The sequence below is a fragment of the Mus musculus genome, chromosome 18, assembly GCF_000001635.26.
Source record: "Mus musculus strain C57BL/6J chromosome 18, GRCm38.p6 C57BL/6J".
In the NCBI taxonomy this organism is placed as follows: domain Eukaryota; kingdom Metazoa; phylum Chordata; class Mammalia; order Rodentia; family Muridae; genus Mus; species Mus musculus.
The window spans coordinates 75,283,665-75,298,823 of record NC_000084.6 but is presented as its reverse complement, the minus strand read 5'-3'; the positions used below and the strand labels follow the sequence as shown (position 1 = coordinate 75,298,823).

At 49.7% G+C, this 15,159-nt stretch overlaps 1 protein-coding gene and 1 long non-coding RNA gene across 7 annotated transcripts in view; one reads left to right on the top strand and one right to left on the bottom strand.

Annotated features, from left to right (window-relative positions):
• Window positions 1-1,494: 1,494 nt before the first annotated feature.
• Window positions 1,495-10,164, top strand: 2010010A06Rik (RIKEN cDNA 2010010A06 gene). Of its 2 annotated transcripts, NR_045393.1 has the most exons (3): window positions 1,495-1,641; window positions 1,957-2,114; window positions 2,761-3,149. It is a non-coding gene; the product is annotated as an RIKEN cDNA 2010010A06 gene (long non-coding RNA). The 2 variants fall into 2 exon arrangements; NR_045394.1 differs by lacking the exons at window positions 1,957-2,114; window positions 2,761-3,149 and adding an exon at window positions 9,655-10,164 and having other exon boundaries at window positions 1,507-1,641.
• Window positions 10,165-11,857: 1,693 nt separating this feature from the next.
• The window catches only part of Dym (dymeclin), a 268,268-nt gene continuing 264,966 nt past the window's right edge, over window positions 11,858-15,159 (bottom strand). For all 5 annotated transcript variants that reach the window (XR_386014.4, XM_030250594.1, XM_006526216.4 and 2 more), the window contains one exon: window positions 11,858-12,204. Coding sequence is in view for 4 of the 5 variants with exons in the window: in XM_030250594.1 (XP_030106454.1) it covers window positions 12,055-12,204 (150 nt within the window). In the remaining variant the exon portion in view is untranslated. The remainder of the gene's footprint in view (window positions 12,205-15,159) is intronic.

The window sequence follows — 15,159 nt, the reverse complement described above, 5'->3', positions numbered from 1 at the left end:
TTCAGTACTTCAGCATAAGACTGTACTGGAGGCAAGTCTTTAGGCTAGTTGTGTGTGTGTGTGTGTGTGTGTGTGTGTGTGTGTGTGTGTGTGTGTGTGTGTGCAGGTGTGCACATGCCCTCAGAGGCCAGAAGAGGGTGTTGGAGCCCTTGGGGCGTTGCAGCATTTGCAGGCTAGCCAGTATGAGTAGCTGGGATTCCAACTCCGGTCCTTATGCTAGAGCAAGTGTCCCTAACCACTGAGGCATCTCTCCAGTCCCTGGAGATGAGTCATACAGAGGGAATTTGAGTAAAGTTGAGGTCACTTTGTGGACGTTAATACAGTGTGGTGAGTGTCCTTGTAAGACCAGACAGAGAGGGAAGATCTTGTGGGAGTCAGTGTGGAGGAGCCACCTATAACCAAGGACAGAAGCCAATCCCACGTGGCCTTGGCCTTCCAGCTTCCAGAACTGAGGACATGAAAGTCTGTTGTTCAAATCACCTTAAATATGGGATTTTTTTTTTCCAGGATGGTTGAGCACACAAACCTACATTTCAAGGGGAGGCAGGAGAAGGGTACTTGAGTGTTGGGACTGTTCACAGCAATTTTAGGCCATGCCTCCCATCCCAGCCAGATAGGCATTGTAAACACAGCCCCTTGGCCTCTCTGTGGCAGCAGTGAACCCCAATCCCTTAGGAGACACCCCCACTGCCTGAGATGTTGCTACCAGCAAAGGTTGTATGCTCACAAGATATGTTGGCCATTAGAGCACCAGTTGTGTACAATCTGAAATGGCTACCTCAGTTGCATCTGGTTTTCTAGTCTGTGGGCTGGAAGGTTGGTGGTCGTCCTGGGGCTCCTGATCTCTGGTGGGGTGTCTCGGTGGGTTGCTTCCTCACCCAGGACACATGCCCTGGGTAGGTGGCTGAGTGGAAAGGACTCTGTGTAGGACACACCTACACCAGAGCACACATAGCTCTCCTGTTCTGAAACTCACTCTGTAGACCAGGCTGGCCTCGAACTCAGAAATCTGCCTGCCTCTGCCTCCCAAGTGCTGGGATTAAAGGCGTGCGCCTCCACTGCCTGGCTTAGTTTACCATTTTAGCATGGCAAATGCCTTTACCTCCTGAGCCATCTGGCTGGATTTCATCACCTGGGGCAGCAGGGCCACTCCAGGCAGTGGCCAGGACACATGCTTTGCCAGGCCACAGAGAAGGTTCCTTCTGTCCCCTTTGCCCTTATCCTGGAGACTGACAGCACTTTTCTGAGGCCTCATGCTTTGAGCTCTGGGCGGGGCTGGGCTTAGCTGTCTCTCCACCCCTTTCACTGGGCTCTCCTTACCAAGTCACTCCGCAAGGCTGTCAGGTGAGCTTAGGTCACCTGTCACTGTCAATTGCTTCTAATCTGGGAAGCACCTGTTGATAGGCATTTTATATGGTGCATGTGGACCTCACCCCCACCCCGCAACCCTGCCCCTTGGACCCTGTCTAATTACATACTGGACAGACAGGCCCCAGGCACACAGGTATTTACCCTGAGGTCAGGCCAGGCAGGCAGGCTGCTCTGAGCAAGGCCTTCCCAGTGCTGTCTACCCAGAAAGAACCAGCCATAGGGCCAGCCGCTGTCTTCCAGGATGTGCGGGGGTGGTGAGAAGAATCCCAGGTACCTGGCCGTTGGTGTCTCATCAGCCTGGTAAAGGCTGTTTCTGAACCTGGCCTCGAAGGAGATAGCAGCCATCAGGGCTTGGGGAATGAAGGTGGGGGACCTGGGCAGGCAGGTCCTGCACAGGGGCAGCTGGAGAGCAAAGAGGCTCTTGGGGGCTGGAGCCTGTCTCCACCAGGAGAAATGGTCTCCTTGGCTAGTCGCAGCCCTCAGTGGTCAGTATGGCAAGGCTAGGAGGCCATGACGTGGTGGCTACACAGCAGGAAGCCTTGAGAAACTCTGACTGAGGGCTCTTCCATTCTGCTGTCCCCACAGGGCTGGTGGGCCCCTCAGGAGCCAGGCTGTGCTGGGGAGCGGCTGAGCCATGTCAGGGACAGATGTTTTCATTTTAGGGCTTGGGTTGTCATAAATTGTTCCCACCAAGCCCTGTTTCCTATTAAGCTGACTCTGGGAGATGGAGAAGCATCCGTGAGGTGAGCTGGGTAGCTCCGGTGTGCGTGTGTGTGTGTGTGTGTGTGTGTGTGTGTGTCATGCAGCTTGTGTGTGTGTATATACAGTATGTATATACATGTATATATATGTAGCATGCAGTGTGTATGTATGTATACAGTATATATATATACACAAGTATATATATAGGTAGCATGCAGCTTGTGTGCATGTGTACAGTGTGCAGCTCATATGTGTGTGTATTTAGCATGTAGATCACATGTATGTATACAGTATACACACACACACACATATATGTGTGTGTGTGTGCAGCATGTAGCTTGTGTGCATGCGCACACTGTGCAGTTTGTGTGTGTGTGTGTGTGTGTGTGTGTGTGTGTGTTTGTGTGTGTAGCGTGAAGCCTGTGTGCGCATGCACAGTGTGCATACCCTGGAGGAGAGCGAGCTGGGGAGGGTTGTGGCTACAGTGGGCTCCTCTCCTGGCCTTCCATGGGCAGACATGCTTTTCCCTGAGATCTGTTCCTTTGCTCTGTGCAGCCTCCCCAGCTGTGGGTCCTAAGCATGCCCAGGTACGCCTCTCCCAGCAGGCTTGGCCCTTGCTTCTACCACTGCATGTTGCTTGCTGCCCACCCTGCTTCATCAATGGACTTGGTACCTACTCTCCTCCAGGGTCATGGGATCCTGACCTGCTTGCTGGGATGACAGACCCCACTCCTGGCCAGTGACAGCTTGAGAACAGCTGTGTGAAGCAGGCCTGGCTATGGCAAAGTGAGGGGGGCTCTGGAGAAGATCCCACTCTGAGCTGTGCTCTGGATGAGATCAGACCTTGATGCAACAGCAGGAACTGCAGCAGCCTTCTTGTGACGGAGGGGAACAAGCAGACACCGGAACTACAGATAGGGAGCTACATTAGCCTTCCTGGCGTTTCTTATCATAAAAGAAAATGCTGCCTGTCAGCTACTGAGTGCTTCCCACTTCCAGAAACTGTGAGCTGCTGGCAGCATCCAATAAACACTTCTTCACCATCCATCTAGGGAGAAACCAAAATCCCTGTTCTCAGAGAACATTGTCTACACTGCCAGTGTTATCTCACTTACAGTTCAAATGACTTAAGAGACGGTGGCTCTAGAGGCCCCATGTAGTGGGCTTTCATGACAGGAGGGAGGCACTAGGAAGGCTTTCCTGACCTGCAATCCGAGCCACACAGGCAGTTCTCCTCCAGCAGCGCCACCTGGCTGAGGTGGGAGACAGCACTCTAGCAGCAGCTAGGGCCTTGTGGCAAGGTAGGCCCTTGGTTCCTGGGTGACTGCACTGTCACACAGATGTATGCCGAGTGCAGGGGACAGAGCACGGGGCGCCGCCTCTTCCTGTCCATCATCCTGCGTTTCCTGCTCAGGTAGACATGCATCCTGGAGACACTACGGGTCCCTGCAGCACTGACTTAGAGGAGGCAGGTGGGAAGGGGTTGCCCATTGTGGGGGACAGCTGGAGGCTCTCATTATGCCTTGGCAAAGTATTCAGTCAAATGACTGCCTCTAATGTAGGAAGGAAGGCCAATGAGCACACAGTACTCAGGTAGCAACGGGCTGGGCCTTGGGTTCACCTCCTTTTGGGGCAGGCACATGGGGCGGGGTGGTTCAGGAAACAAGGAGGTGTCTGGAAGCTGGGAGCAAATGGAGAGGGACTTAAGTTTCTAGAGGTGGAAAGCACCCCATTTTGCTTCCCAGTCTCTGCTTCCCTCTTGGGCCAGCACATGGAACCCCAGAACCCCAGAACCCCAGAGCTACACAGTTATGGTTTTAATAGACTTGCCAGACACAGGTATCTGTTAGGCCAGCATGACTGGAAGTGTCTGGGAAGGCGTCAGCGAGGTGGGTAGACAGACAGCTCAACAGTAGGGAGCACCGGCTGTTCTTCCAGAGGACATGAGTTCAGTTCCCAGCAACCATATGGGTACTCACAACTCTATGTAACCTAGTCCCTGGCTGGCCTGGAATTCCTGTGTAGACCAGGCTAGCCTCAAGTGCAGAGATCCACTTGACTCTGCCTCATGAACATTGGGATTAAAGGTATACCCCATTGCCAGGCAATGGTGGCCCAGGCCTTTAATCCCAGCACTCGGGAGGCAGAGGCAGGTGGATTTCTGAGTTCGAGGCCAGCCTGGTCTACAGAGTGAGTTCCAGGACAGCCAGGGCTATACAGAGAAACCCTGTCTTGAAAAAAAAAGAAAAAAAAGAAAAAAAAGATATACCCATTATACCCCGGTCTGAGACCCTTTTACACACACACACACACACACACACACACACACACACACACACACACAAAACAAACAAACAAAACCCAACCAACCAAACAACAACCATCATCATCAACAACAAAAAGAAAAAAAAACATAAACAAAAATGAAATGGGGTTGGTTGCCAGTGTCAGGACTGTCCTAATCCTGGACCACTTGGTCTATCAACTGCAGCCACCATCACAAGTGGGCCATCTGAGTGCTATCCTGTGTGAATCAATGGAGGGGACTCATTTCCTAAATTCAAACTTTCAAAGGGCTGAGCTTCATAATTAGTCAAAGCCAGGTTGCTCTCTTTCTGGAATGTATCTAGGAGGCTCTCTGTCTCAGAACCCTGTTTCTAAGCCTCTGTTGTAAGCATTGATAACCCAGAGGCTGAGACCAGAAACCAGAGCCATCTGCCCAGATACTGGCCTGGAGTTCAGAGGTTCGCAGGCTGCAGGGATCAACAGATTTTTGTACCATAAAAAACTACTTAGCAACTCCGAAAGATCTGCTCATGTAGATTACACCTACCAATACATTTATGTATAAATTAAACCGAAATAATGTTTAACTCATTAGAATACAACAGCAAGGAGCCCATTGGCGTGATAGTGAGATATTTCCCCAAAGAATGATTGTAAGACCAACTAAAGCATTCATGGGAAGGAAGGCGGATTGCTTTGCCTTGGCAAATCTCTTACCTCCTGGCTGGTTTACTAGAGGACATCTGGATTTCCCAGCCAGTTTTCTGTCTGGTTTGTTTCTGTATCTTGCTCCTTGCAGCTTCTGGAAGCCATCACCAAAGCCTCTAAATAATGAAAGTGAATCAACATAACAACTGATAATGGAGACAAAGGAGCCGCTGCCCCCTCCCCAGGTCCTGGGTGGGCGGGCATTTGGAAAACAGCCAGAGGCAGCAAAGGTTCCCAGACTTCATCAAGACACGCAACAGCAACTTTAAACTTATAAATAGTTTACTTCTGGAATTTTTTGTGACTGTTCCTAGGCAGAAGTAACTGTTTATAAGTTCTTCTGGTGGTCACCAGTGGCGTTTCCAGTCTGCAGTTACTGTGGCGGATTCTGCTGTCCGCACCTTTGAACCTGTCTCTCAGTACCCAGGTGAACACTCTCAGTGCTGGGGTTTTCCTGTCCCCATTCCTGCACGTGGTTCAGGAATTCTTTTTTGCTCCACGTTGTCACCCGTGTGTGATGCTTTGGGGACCAATAAGGAGTTTGTTCATTTTGTTCAAAATCTAAACACTGCTCTCCTGATGCATGTGTGACCTGCAAACACCACACATATGTAACACGTGTAACATGTATGTGATTGTGTTTGGTATATGCGTATGCCCACCACCATGATCAAGACCATATGTTTCCATTGGGAGTGTATTAGAGTGCTGGGGTTTAAGTGTGGCCTCTAAAACATGCGTAAATTTATGCTACTTTTCTTTTTGAGAGGAGGTCTCACTATGAATCCCAGGCTGGCTCTGAACTTGCATCCCTCCTGCTTTCTGACACCCAGTCATAGCTCTCCCTCCTCCATCATGCTCATCCTTCCCTACTCTGATGGATCTTGTTAGGGGATCAGCGAGCCTCAGTCCTTACAACAAGGTTCCACTTTGGTCCCATTTCTTTTCTTTTGTGTCCTGTCTCAGTAGTTTCCGCTTTTTTCCCCTCCCCTCCCCTCCACTTTTCCTTCTTCCCTCCCCTCCCCTTCCCTCCCCCTCCCCTCCCCTTCTTTTCCTTTCCTTTCCTTTCCTTTCCTTTCCTTTCCTTTCCTTTCCTTTCCTTTCCTTTCCTTTCCTTTCCTTTCCTTTCCTTCTCCTTTTCCTTTTCCTTTCTCTCCCTCCCCCTCCCTTCCTTCTTCCCTCCCTCCCTTCTCCTTTCTTCCTTCCTCCCTCCCCACCCTCCCACTCCCCAGACTGAGTCTCTCTATGTAGTTTGGCCGTCCTTGAATTTATTTACTATGGAGACCAGGCTGGCCTTGAACTCACAGTGAGAGAGGCAGCTGCTTAAATAACTGATGTTCGCCCTTTGCTCTTCTCTAATATGCATTTAGCAACACACATTTCCAAATACAATTTTAGCTGCACCCTACGTGATTGTCTTCATTTTTTTTTGTCTGTTTTTGTTTTTAATTTAAATTTGGGGGGCGGGGCAGGGTCTCATGTGACCCATGGTGGCTTCAGACCTGCTATTTACCTGAGGATGGCTTTGAACTTCTCCTCTGATCTTAACCTCTTGGGTACGGAATTACAGGCTCTTGTCCACAGCTGGCTTTATATGGTGGTCGTGATGGCCTTTCATGAGCTCTAGGCAGCTGATCACTATCTTGTGGCCTCTAATAGTTTTTATTTATTTTAAGGCTTCTTTTGTGTTCGTGTGCTCTGCCTGTCTGCACCACATATGTCCTTGCTGCTCATAGAGGTCAGAAGAGGACACTGGCCACTTAGAACTGGGGTTACAGATCGTTATGAGACACCATGTGGATGTTCGGAGATGAAGTAGCGTTCTCTCTCCCTGCAAGACAACCCTGGCTGTCCTGGAACTTGCTTTGTAGACCAGGCTGGCCTTGAACTCACAGAGATCCACCTACCTCTGCCTCCTGAGTGCTGAGATTAAAGGTGTGCATCATCATGCCCTGTAGAATAAGTGCTCCTAACCAGAGTCATCTCTCTAGCCCTCTTTTAAGGAAAAAAATGATTTATTTTGACTAGGCGTTTGAGTGTTTTGTCTGCACGTATGTGAGTGCCCTTTGTGCAGATCAGAAGACTAAGGGCCGGCTGGCAAGATGGCTCAGCGGTTAAGAGCACTGACTGCTCTTCCAAAGGTCCAAGTCCCAGCAACCACATGATGGCTCCAACCATCTATACAGCTACAGTGTACTCACATACATAAAATAAATAAATCCCCCCCCCCCAAAAAAAAAGACTGAGGGCATTGGGCACTCTGAAACTGGAGTTAATGACAGCTGAGAGCCACCATGTAAGTGCTGGGAATTGAACCTGTGTCCTCTGGAAGAGCAGCCAGTGCTTTTAGCCATGGGTTCATTTCTCCAGCCCCTATCTGTTAGTTGTACGATTTTTTTCTCTCTCCATTCAAAATGTCTCCAGTTTCTTTTGTGGCTTCACCTGTTTCAGCCCTCCCAATTTGCTTTACAATCTGTTCTTGAGTTATGTCTAATCTGTTCTTAAACACGTCTAGTGAATTATTCTCAAAATTCTACAACTTCTAATTTTTTTTTTTTTACCCACAATGCTCTGCTCAGACTCTTGGCAATACATCTGGGTTTTAAAAATGGTTCTTTCTTTTTTTCTTTTGTAAATTTATGGTGTGCGCGCACGCACATGTGTGTGTGTGTGACAGAGGTGTATGCACATCACTTGGGGCTATAGCTATAGAAACAAGAGACAGATTCCCTGGAGCTAGACCTAGGCTGCTATGAGCAGCCCAGTGTGGGCGCTGGGAACTTGAGCCCTCTGCTAGAGCTGTAAACACTCACAACCACTGGGCCATCTCTCAGGCCAAGTGAATGTGCGTTTTGGACCCAGTGATCACAGCTGCTCTCTGTGTCTGATAGACTTGGGTCTCTTCTGGGTACTACTGTTTTTTAATCCCAGTGATTCATTTGGCCTGGTCTCTGGAGACAGTTCCTTCGGGTTGTGCTGTGTAGGATGAACTTCAAGTCAAGGGTTATGGTTGTTTCCTTCATGGGCTTGGTAGCTGGGGATACAGGCAACTGGGTTCTTTGGTCCTCATCAGCCTCATATGGTTTAGCAAGCCAGCTACTCCATGAGGTTTAGTTTATAGATAGCAATGGAAGAGTAGGTAAACCAAACCATGTGTCCAGTAACTTAAAAATCTTAACAAATACTTACAAAAAGCGCCCAGGGGCATCTTAGAGCCAACGGGATAGTGATTGCCACCTGCCCCGGGGCACAGGGACATGGCACCCTCAGCACTTCCTGCTCAGTGGTTCTTTTTTTTTTTTTTTTTTAAAGGTTTTACTTTGTGTGTTTTATCTTCATGTATGTATATGCAACACGTGAGGTCAGAAGAGGGTATAGGATCTCCATGTCCTAGAATTATAGATGGCTGTGAACCATCATGTGGGTGATGGGAACTGAACTTGGGTCAGCAGCAGCGGCTTTTCACCACGAGCCGTTTCTTCAGACTCAGTTCTTGTTTTACACATGGCCCATGTTGGGCCTCCCAAGGACAGCAGTGCACAGTAGACGGTGACAGGCTGTTTACTAACTTGGACCTTGTCTCTGAGTACTCACATGGTGATGTAACGTCAGTTCGGGTTCAGGGAGATGAGCTGCTGGCGAATCTTCCTTGCTTTGGGTGGGTGGGTGGGTGTGTGGAGTCTTTTTATTTTTTGCTATTTTTGAGACAGAGTCATTCTGTGTAGCCCTGGCCCCCAGCTTTCCTGGAACTCTCTGTACGGTGTGCAGTGACTCCACACAATGACAGTTCTCCCCTGCACCTGGCTCTGAGCGGAGACAGCATCTCGCCACGTAGCCCAGTCCAGTCTTGAACTAACAGAGATCCATTTGCCTTTGTCTCCTGGGTCCTGGGATTAAGGATATGCACAACCATGCTGGCTGCAATCATTGTTTATCTCAGGAAAAGATCATAAGTAAAATCAGGTCAATTTTTACCTTTTCACGAACACAGGCTAACCTTGCATGATTACACACACACACACACACACACACACACACACACACACGTGTCTTCTGTGTGTATATGTGCACCACAAGCATGCCTGGTACCCACAGAAGTCAGAAGAGGATCTTAGATCCTGCAACTGGGTAGCAGACGATTGTAGGTGCCAGGAACTGAACCCTGGTCCACTGCAGGAGTAAGTACTTTTAACAGCTGAGCCATTTCTTCAGCCAGACGCCTTCTTAAATCTTGACAGTTCTAAACAAACTGATATTTGAATTCAAGCTCAACCCACCTTATCATTTAAGTCTCTTGCCATGTGATGGACCTGTCCTTCGCTAAGGGATAGAAAGAGACCCAGTGACTGCAGAGCTGAGGCAGGCCATAGCACAACTGGGAACCTCTGTCTAGTGGTGCCCGGGTGGAACTCTTAGGCCACCGAGCCCATGAGCTAGCAGAGAGTGTCAGTAGCAGGCAAGCACCGGGGCGGGGGCACAGGGCACGTGGAGCCAGGAAGCTGGGGCAGAGTCTTTGTAGGCACCGTGTTCCATCATAGCGATGGGCTGCAGGGACTGTAATTCATGTTAAAGAAACTTTGACCCTAGGGTGACCTTACGCCTGCCCAGTCTGAGCGGCTCTGATGGGATGGATCCCTTATCGAAGTGTCTCTGAGTGGCTTGAATCCATACGCATGAAGCGCTACATCCTGCACTTCCCTTCGGCTGGGCTGGACCGGACACCATGGAGTGTGTGCTGGAGATGACGGCTGAGGACCTGACGCAGATGGGAATAACGTTGCCAGGGCACCAGAAACGAATTCTCTGCAGTATTCAAGGTTTTAAGGACTGAGCATCCACTGAAAAGATGCTCCAGCCCTCTGCCTGCCTCCATTAGCAAGGACAGAGCTACAGTCAACTCCCTGGGCCTTTCCTCAGCCTACGAAATGTAGGCTATTGGTGCTGCTCCTGCCCAGTCAATCAGAACTCTGCCTTTGGACCAAGGAGCCTTTGTGTATAAAGGGGGTGGATGGGTACAAGTGAAGGGGACTGTGGGTCCCTTACATATGCATTATCTATTTTTGTAAATAAACAAGAGTTTTCAAAACAAAACAAAACAAAACAAAAAAAAACCTGCTGTCTCATGCTCCTGCTTAGTCCCTAGCCTACCAAAGAAGTACTTAGTTATTTCACATGAGACAGGTTTTTTTTTTTTTTTTTTTTTTTTTTTTTGCTTTGTTTTGTTTTGCCTACAGGAAAAAGAAGCAAATTAGAACGCACTGAAAACAAACGAAAGCAGTCAATCATTTCTCTAGGTAGGAAACACACATCGTCACTGCCTCAAAGGTGGACTAGGCCATTCCACCTCCAGATGCCTTCCTCTCAAAGCTGGACTGGGAAGTCAGTGCCGGAGGTAGGGGAGAAGCCCTGTCCTTGTGATCACAAGTGAGTTGTTGCGTGAGCATCCCAGCCATTCCTGGGAACTAGTATTCGGAGGCAGCAGGAGGATGGCTGCCCTGGCCCCTGCACCACCACACCAGAGAAGGCTCCAATTTCATCTTCTCCAGAAAAGGATAAGGGACTGAAAACTGGGGAAGGAAGGCTCAGCCCAGCTCACTGAGGGGAAACCAGCCATGGGGTGTGCATGAGTTACAGACCATGAGGGCTCTGCCCTCAGCCAGGGGGGTGGGGACAGATGGAAAGGCTGCTCCTAAGAGACCAACGGAGTGAGCAGAGACTGACACACTGCAACCTGGCACACACAGCCACGGAACCTTGGCGCTTGGAGTACAGACACATGGTCCACTCTACACAGCCTTGGGTGTGTGGGACCAAATTCGTGGTCCCAAACATTTTTCAAAGTCAGAAACAAGGAGAAACAAGTATTTTTCATCTCACATGGAATACTGTCTCAGTAAGTGGCTCTCCTATTGTTCATCCGATTGGCTTGGTTGAAGGAAAAAGGTTGCCTTCCAAATTAAGCTTTCCCCAATGAGTGATACCAACTAGATAAACTTAATTTTGCTTGACTCTGACAGAATTCCTGTTACAGCTCAGAGGTGAATCCTCCAAGAAAAGAACTATTTAACCTCTCTGGGGAAGGTCCGAATCATGGCAGGTACAGTGCTTATGAAATCTTGTGCTGCAGAGAGGCATGGAAACACATACATGCACATATACACACATGCATGTACGTGCACACATGCATACACATATACATGCACATACATGCGTTCATGCACACAGACACATGAGAGAAGTTGTACAAGCTGAAACAAACATTTTCAATATTTGAGAACTAAAAAAAAAAGATGTGTAGGCTGGGTGTGGTGGCTCAAACCTGTGATCCCTGCACTCAGAGGAGGCTGAGACAGAAGGATTGCTGTGGGTTCTAGGCCAGCCTAGGCTCCTTAGTGAATTTCAGTTCGGCAAGGGCTACAGTGGGAGAACATGTCTCAAGAAGAGAAGCAGTGCTGTGGAGCCGGCTCAGCGGGCATGTTATGAGCACCTGTTGTTCTCAGAGGAACTAGGTTCTGTTCCCAGACCCCACAGGGCAGCTTATAACTGTCACTCCAGTTCCTGTCTGACACCCTCTCTGACTTCTGTGGGCACCAGGCCTGTACATGGTGCACATATATAAATATAGGCAAAACCTCATACACATAGAATAAAAATAAATCTAAAAACAATAACAAATTTTATAAAAGGGGAAATGGTGTGAGCTGTTGATACGTTTGTTATGTGCCTAAGGCCCCAGTGTTTTGGGACAGCTCTAGGTTTGGGGTTTAGAAGTTTAAAAATAAGTCACATGTTGAACAGCACGTTTCCCGTTTATTTTTGTCTCGCCCTTGCAGTACAATCAAGGCTGAGTGAACTACTGCTAACTGGCGCAGTCTCCCAATAGTCACAGTGTGTGAGGGAAGCACGCTTGTTTGACCCTCTGTGGTGCCTCAGTCTGTCTGCCTCTGCTCCTGGGCGTGGCTGGGGTGGGCGTGGCTGTGTCCTGCTTCAGTCCGAGTCCATGGCAAACAGCTGGATGTCCTGCGGGTTCCAGTACAAGCCGACCGCTGAGTTGTAGACCAGGGACCAGACGTACGGGATGAAGAACTCCTCAGGCTGCTCTTCCTCCACGTATTTGAACTTCAGTTCTGGAAACTTCTGCAATGAGAACAAGATGACTTTCATGTACAAGCACAAGCAGTGGGGGGTGTACAGCAAGGCCCTCCCCTAAGTGCTTGCAGGCTGGGAATACAGGCCTTTCACAGATTCTGCCAGTCAAATGGCTTCTGGGCTGGGAAAATATAACTTACCTGCTGTGCTGGCTGGTTTTATGTCAACTTGACATAAGCTAAAGTCATCTGAGAGGAAATCGCAACTAAGAAAATGTCTCCCTAAGACCAGGCTGTAGGCAAGCCTGTAGAGAATTTTCTTAGTTTTTTTTTGTTTTTTTGTTTTTTTTGTTGTTGTTGTTTGTTTGTTTTGAGACAGGGTTTCTCTGTAGCCCTGGCTGTCCTGGAACTCACTTTGTAGACCAGGCTGGCCTCCAACTCAGAAATCCGCCTGCCTCTGCCTCCCAAGTGCTGGGATCAAAGGCGTGCGCCACCATGCCCGGTTTAGGATGTTCTTAATTAGTGACTGATGGAGGAGGGCCCAGTCCATTATGGGTGGTGCCATCCCTGGGCTGGTGGTCCTGGGTTCTGTAAGAAAGCAGGCTGAGCGAGCCATGGGGAGCAAGCCAGTCAGCATCCTCCTCCACGGCTTCAGCATCAGCTCCTGCCGCCAGGTTCCTGCTCTGTCTTTTGAGTTCCTGTCCTCAACTGTTGTATGGAACTGTGAGTGAAACAAACCCTGTCCTCACCAAGTTGCTTGGGCCATGGTGTTTCATCGCAGCAATAGTAACTAAGATGATGTGACCTTGGCTGGTTTGCGGAGGAGGGTCCTAAAGGAGGGTTGGTAAAAGGAGGTGGGTCTCTGCTGGGTGGCAGACAAGGTAAACACCCTCTTTCCTGTTCAGGGTCAAGGCCTGGCTCTTCTTGGGAGATTCTGTCTTGAGAAGTGGGTTATCTTAGAGGTGAGAATCTTCCCTCAAACACTCTTTTTTTTTTTTTCCATTTTTTATTAGGTATTTAACTCATTTACATTTCCAATGCTATACCAAAAGTCCCCCATATCCACCCACCCCCACTCCCCTGCCCACCCACCTCCCCTTTTTGGCCCTGGTGTTCCCCTGTACTGGGGCATATAAAGTTTGCAAGTCCAATGAGCCTCTCTTTCCAGTGATGGCCGACTAGGCCATCTCCCTCAAACACTCTTAACCTTCTTCAGACTGTATAAAGTTCTCTGAGACTTGCAGACTCTGGGCGTGGGCAAGTGCTTGTTTGAGTGGCTCTGTCAATCCAGCTGTGTGATAAACTGTCAACAATGAAGGGATATTTATTTACTTATAGAAAGTCCTGAGCCATGAACTGAAGAGGGAGGCAGGCACTCATGGCTAGGAAGCAGCTGGCTCTGGCTGGCCTTGTCCTCATCCTACTGGGGACTACGCGGCTGAGTTCTTCCTCTTAGGGCTGTGGGAAGCTCAGGGCTGGTTCTGTACATCCCCTGGGGCCCTGGAGCATTCTCCATTGCTTCTGAGCAGGCAGGCAGTGGCCGGAGGGAGCACTTGCCATTGTACCACAGCACCAGGATTTAGCTTCTAGCTCTAATGTTATTCCTGACCTTCTAATCTACCTGGGACAGAGGCAACTTCCCCTGCAGCCTGAGGAACAGCTGGGGTCTACTGAAAGCCTTTTGCTTTTTCCCCCCAGGGAGGTTCCATGTGCTAATCTCTGTTGCAGGCAGCATTGGGAGAACAAGCCAGGGTCCTAGGATGTAGGTGGAAGGCTGAAGCGAGGCCAGAAAGAGGAGGTAACAAGGTATCCACTCGCACCCGGGCCACACCCACCCATAGCATCCCCGGTGCTCAGGCTCAGAGACCAGTGCTTGCTGTAGCCACATCCCAGAGTACCAGGAGGTGTTCAAAGCTCACTGTGTCAGTGAGTTAATCTCCACGCACTGAGCACTGAGCATGCCCTAGACTCACAGACAGACAGGAGAGCTCCCCTTCTCCCTCAAGCTTATCACAGAGCACATTTGTTTACTCCAGTGTTGGCTGCTTGGTGCCAGGAGGCCTGTGTGGGCTGGGGCCTAGGGGTGTAGCAGTTCCTGTTGGCACGGGAAGTCCAAGTTCTTGGAAGGAGAGACAAGTGGCAGTGGGGACAACAATGAACTCTCCACCCAAGGGCTGGGGAGGGGGAGACACGCAGGGCCTGCCGAGGTGGCGTGGCCAGACGGAGTAGGAAGCGCGTCCTAGACAAGAGTCCCACGGATGCTGTGCTGATGGGTCACAAGGCAGCAGGGAGTGTCCACACCAGTAAGCAGTGTCTGGGCCTGGGACACCAAAGGTCCCTGCACTCTGCAGTAAGGTCTTGGAGTCTTGGAAGGGTCTGAAGAGGGGTCAACAAGAAGTTCAGTTCTCCATCTCGGTGTGGGGGACTGAGCTCCATGGTTTCCTAGTGAGGTGGAAACTTCGGGCTGAAATAAAATATCACGAGCTGGGAGATTCCTCAGTGTAGGAAAGGGAGATCTGGGTAGACAAGGTGCACATACACACACACACACACACACACACACACACACACCCCTACAATGTGTGTGTATGAGACAGAACGAACAATGCAGACTGAAAACACCCATGCCCCAGACCCCCAGGTTTCTGAATGACTGAAGAGGGACAGAGTTAAGCAGCATTAGATTATTTTGTGGCTTGGGGAGCTCTGAGTTACATTGTGAAAATTCAGAACGTTCTTAGAGGACAATGGCACACACCCCAGGCAGTGGGTTCTACAGGCTGTGCTGAAGTGAAAGTGGCTCCTCACTGTTTGGCACCGAGTGTCATGTGAGTGTGGACAAGAACCAACTATTGTGGTGGCCATCTGGAAAATGAGATCTATAGCAACAGGGCACTGCCAGGAGCCACCACCGAGCAGTGGTCCTCACTGAGCAGCCGTCCTCACACACCATCCAACCACTGCTCCTGGCACAGCCTTAGGACAGGGCAACTCAGCACAACTG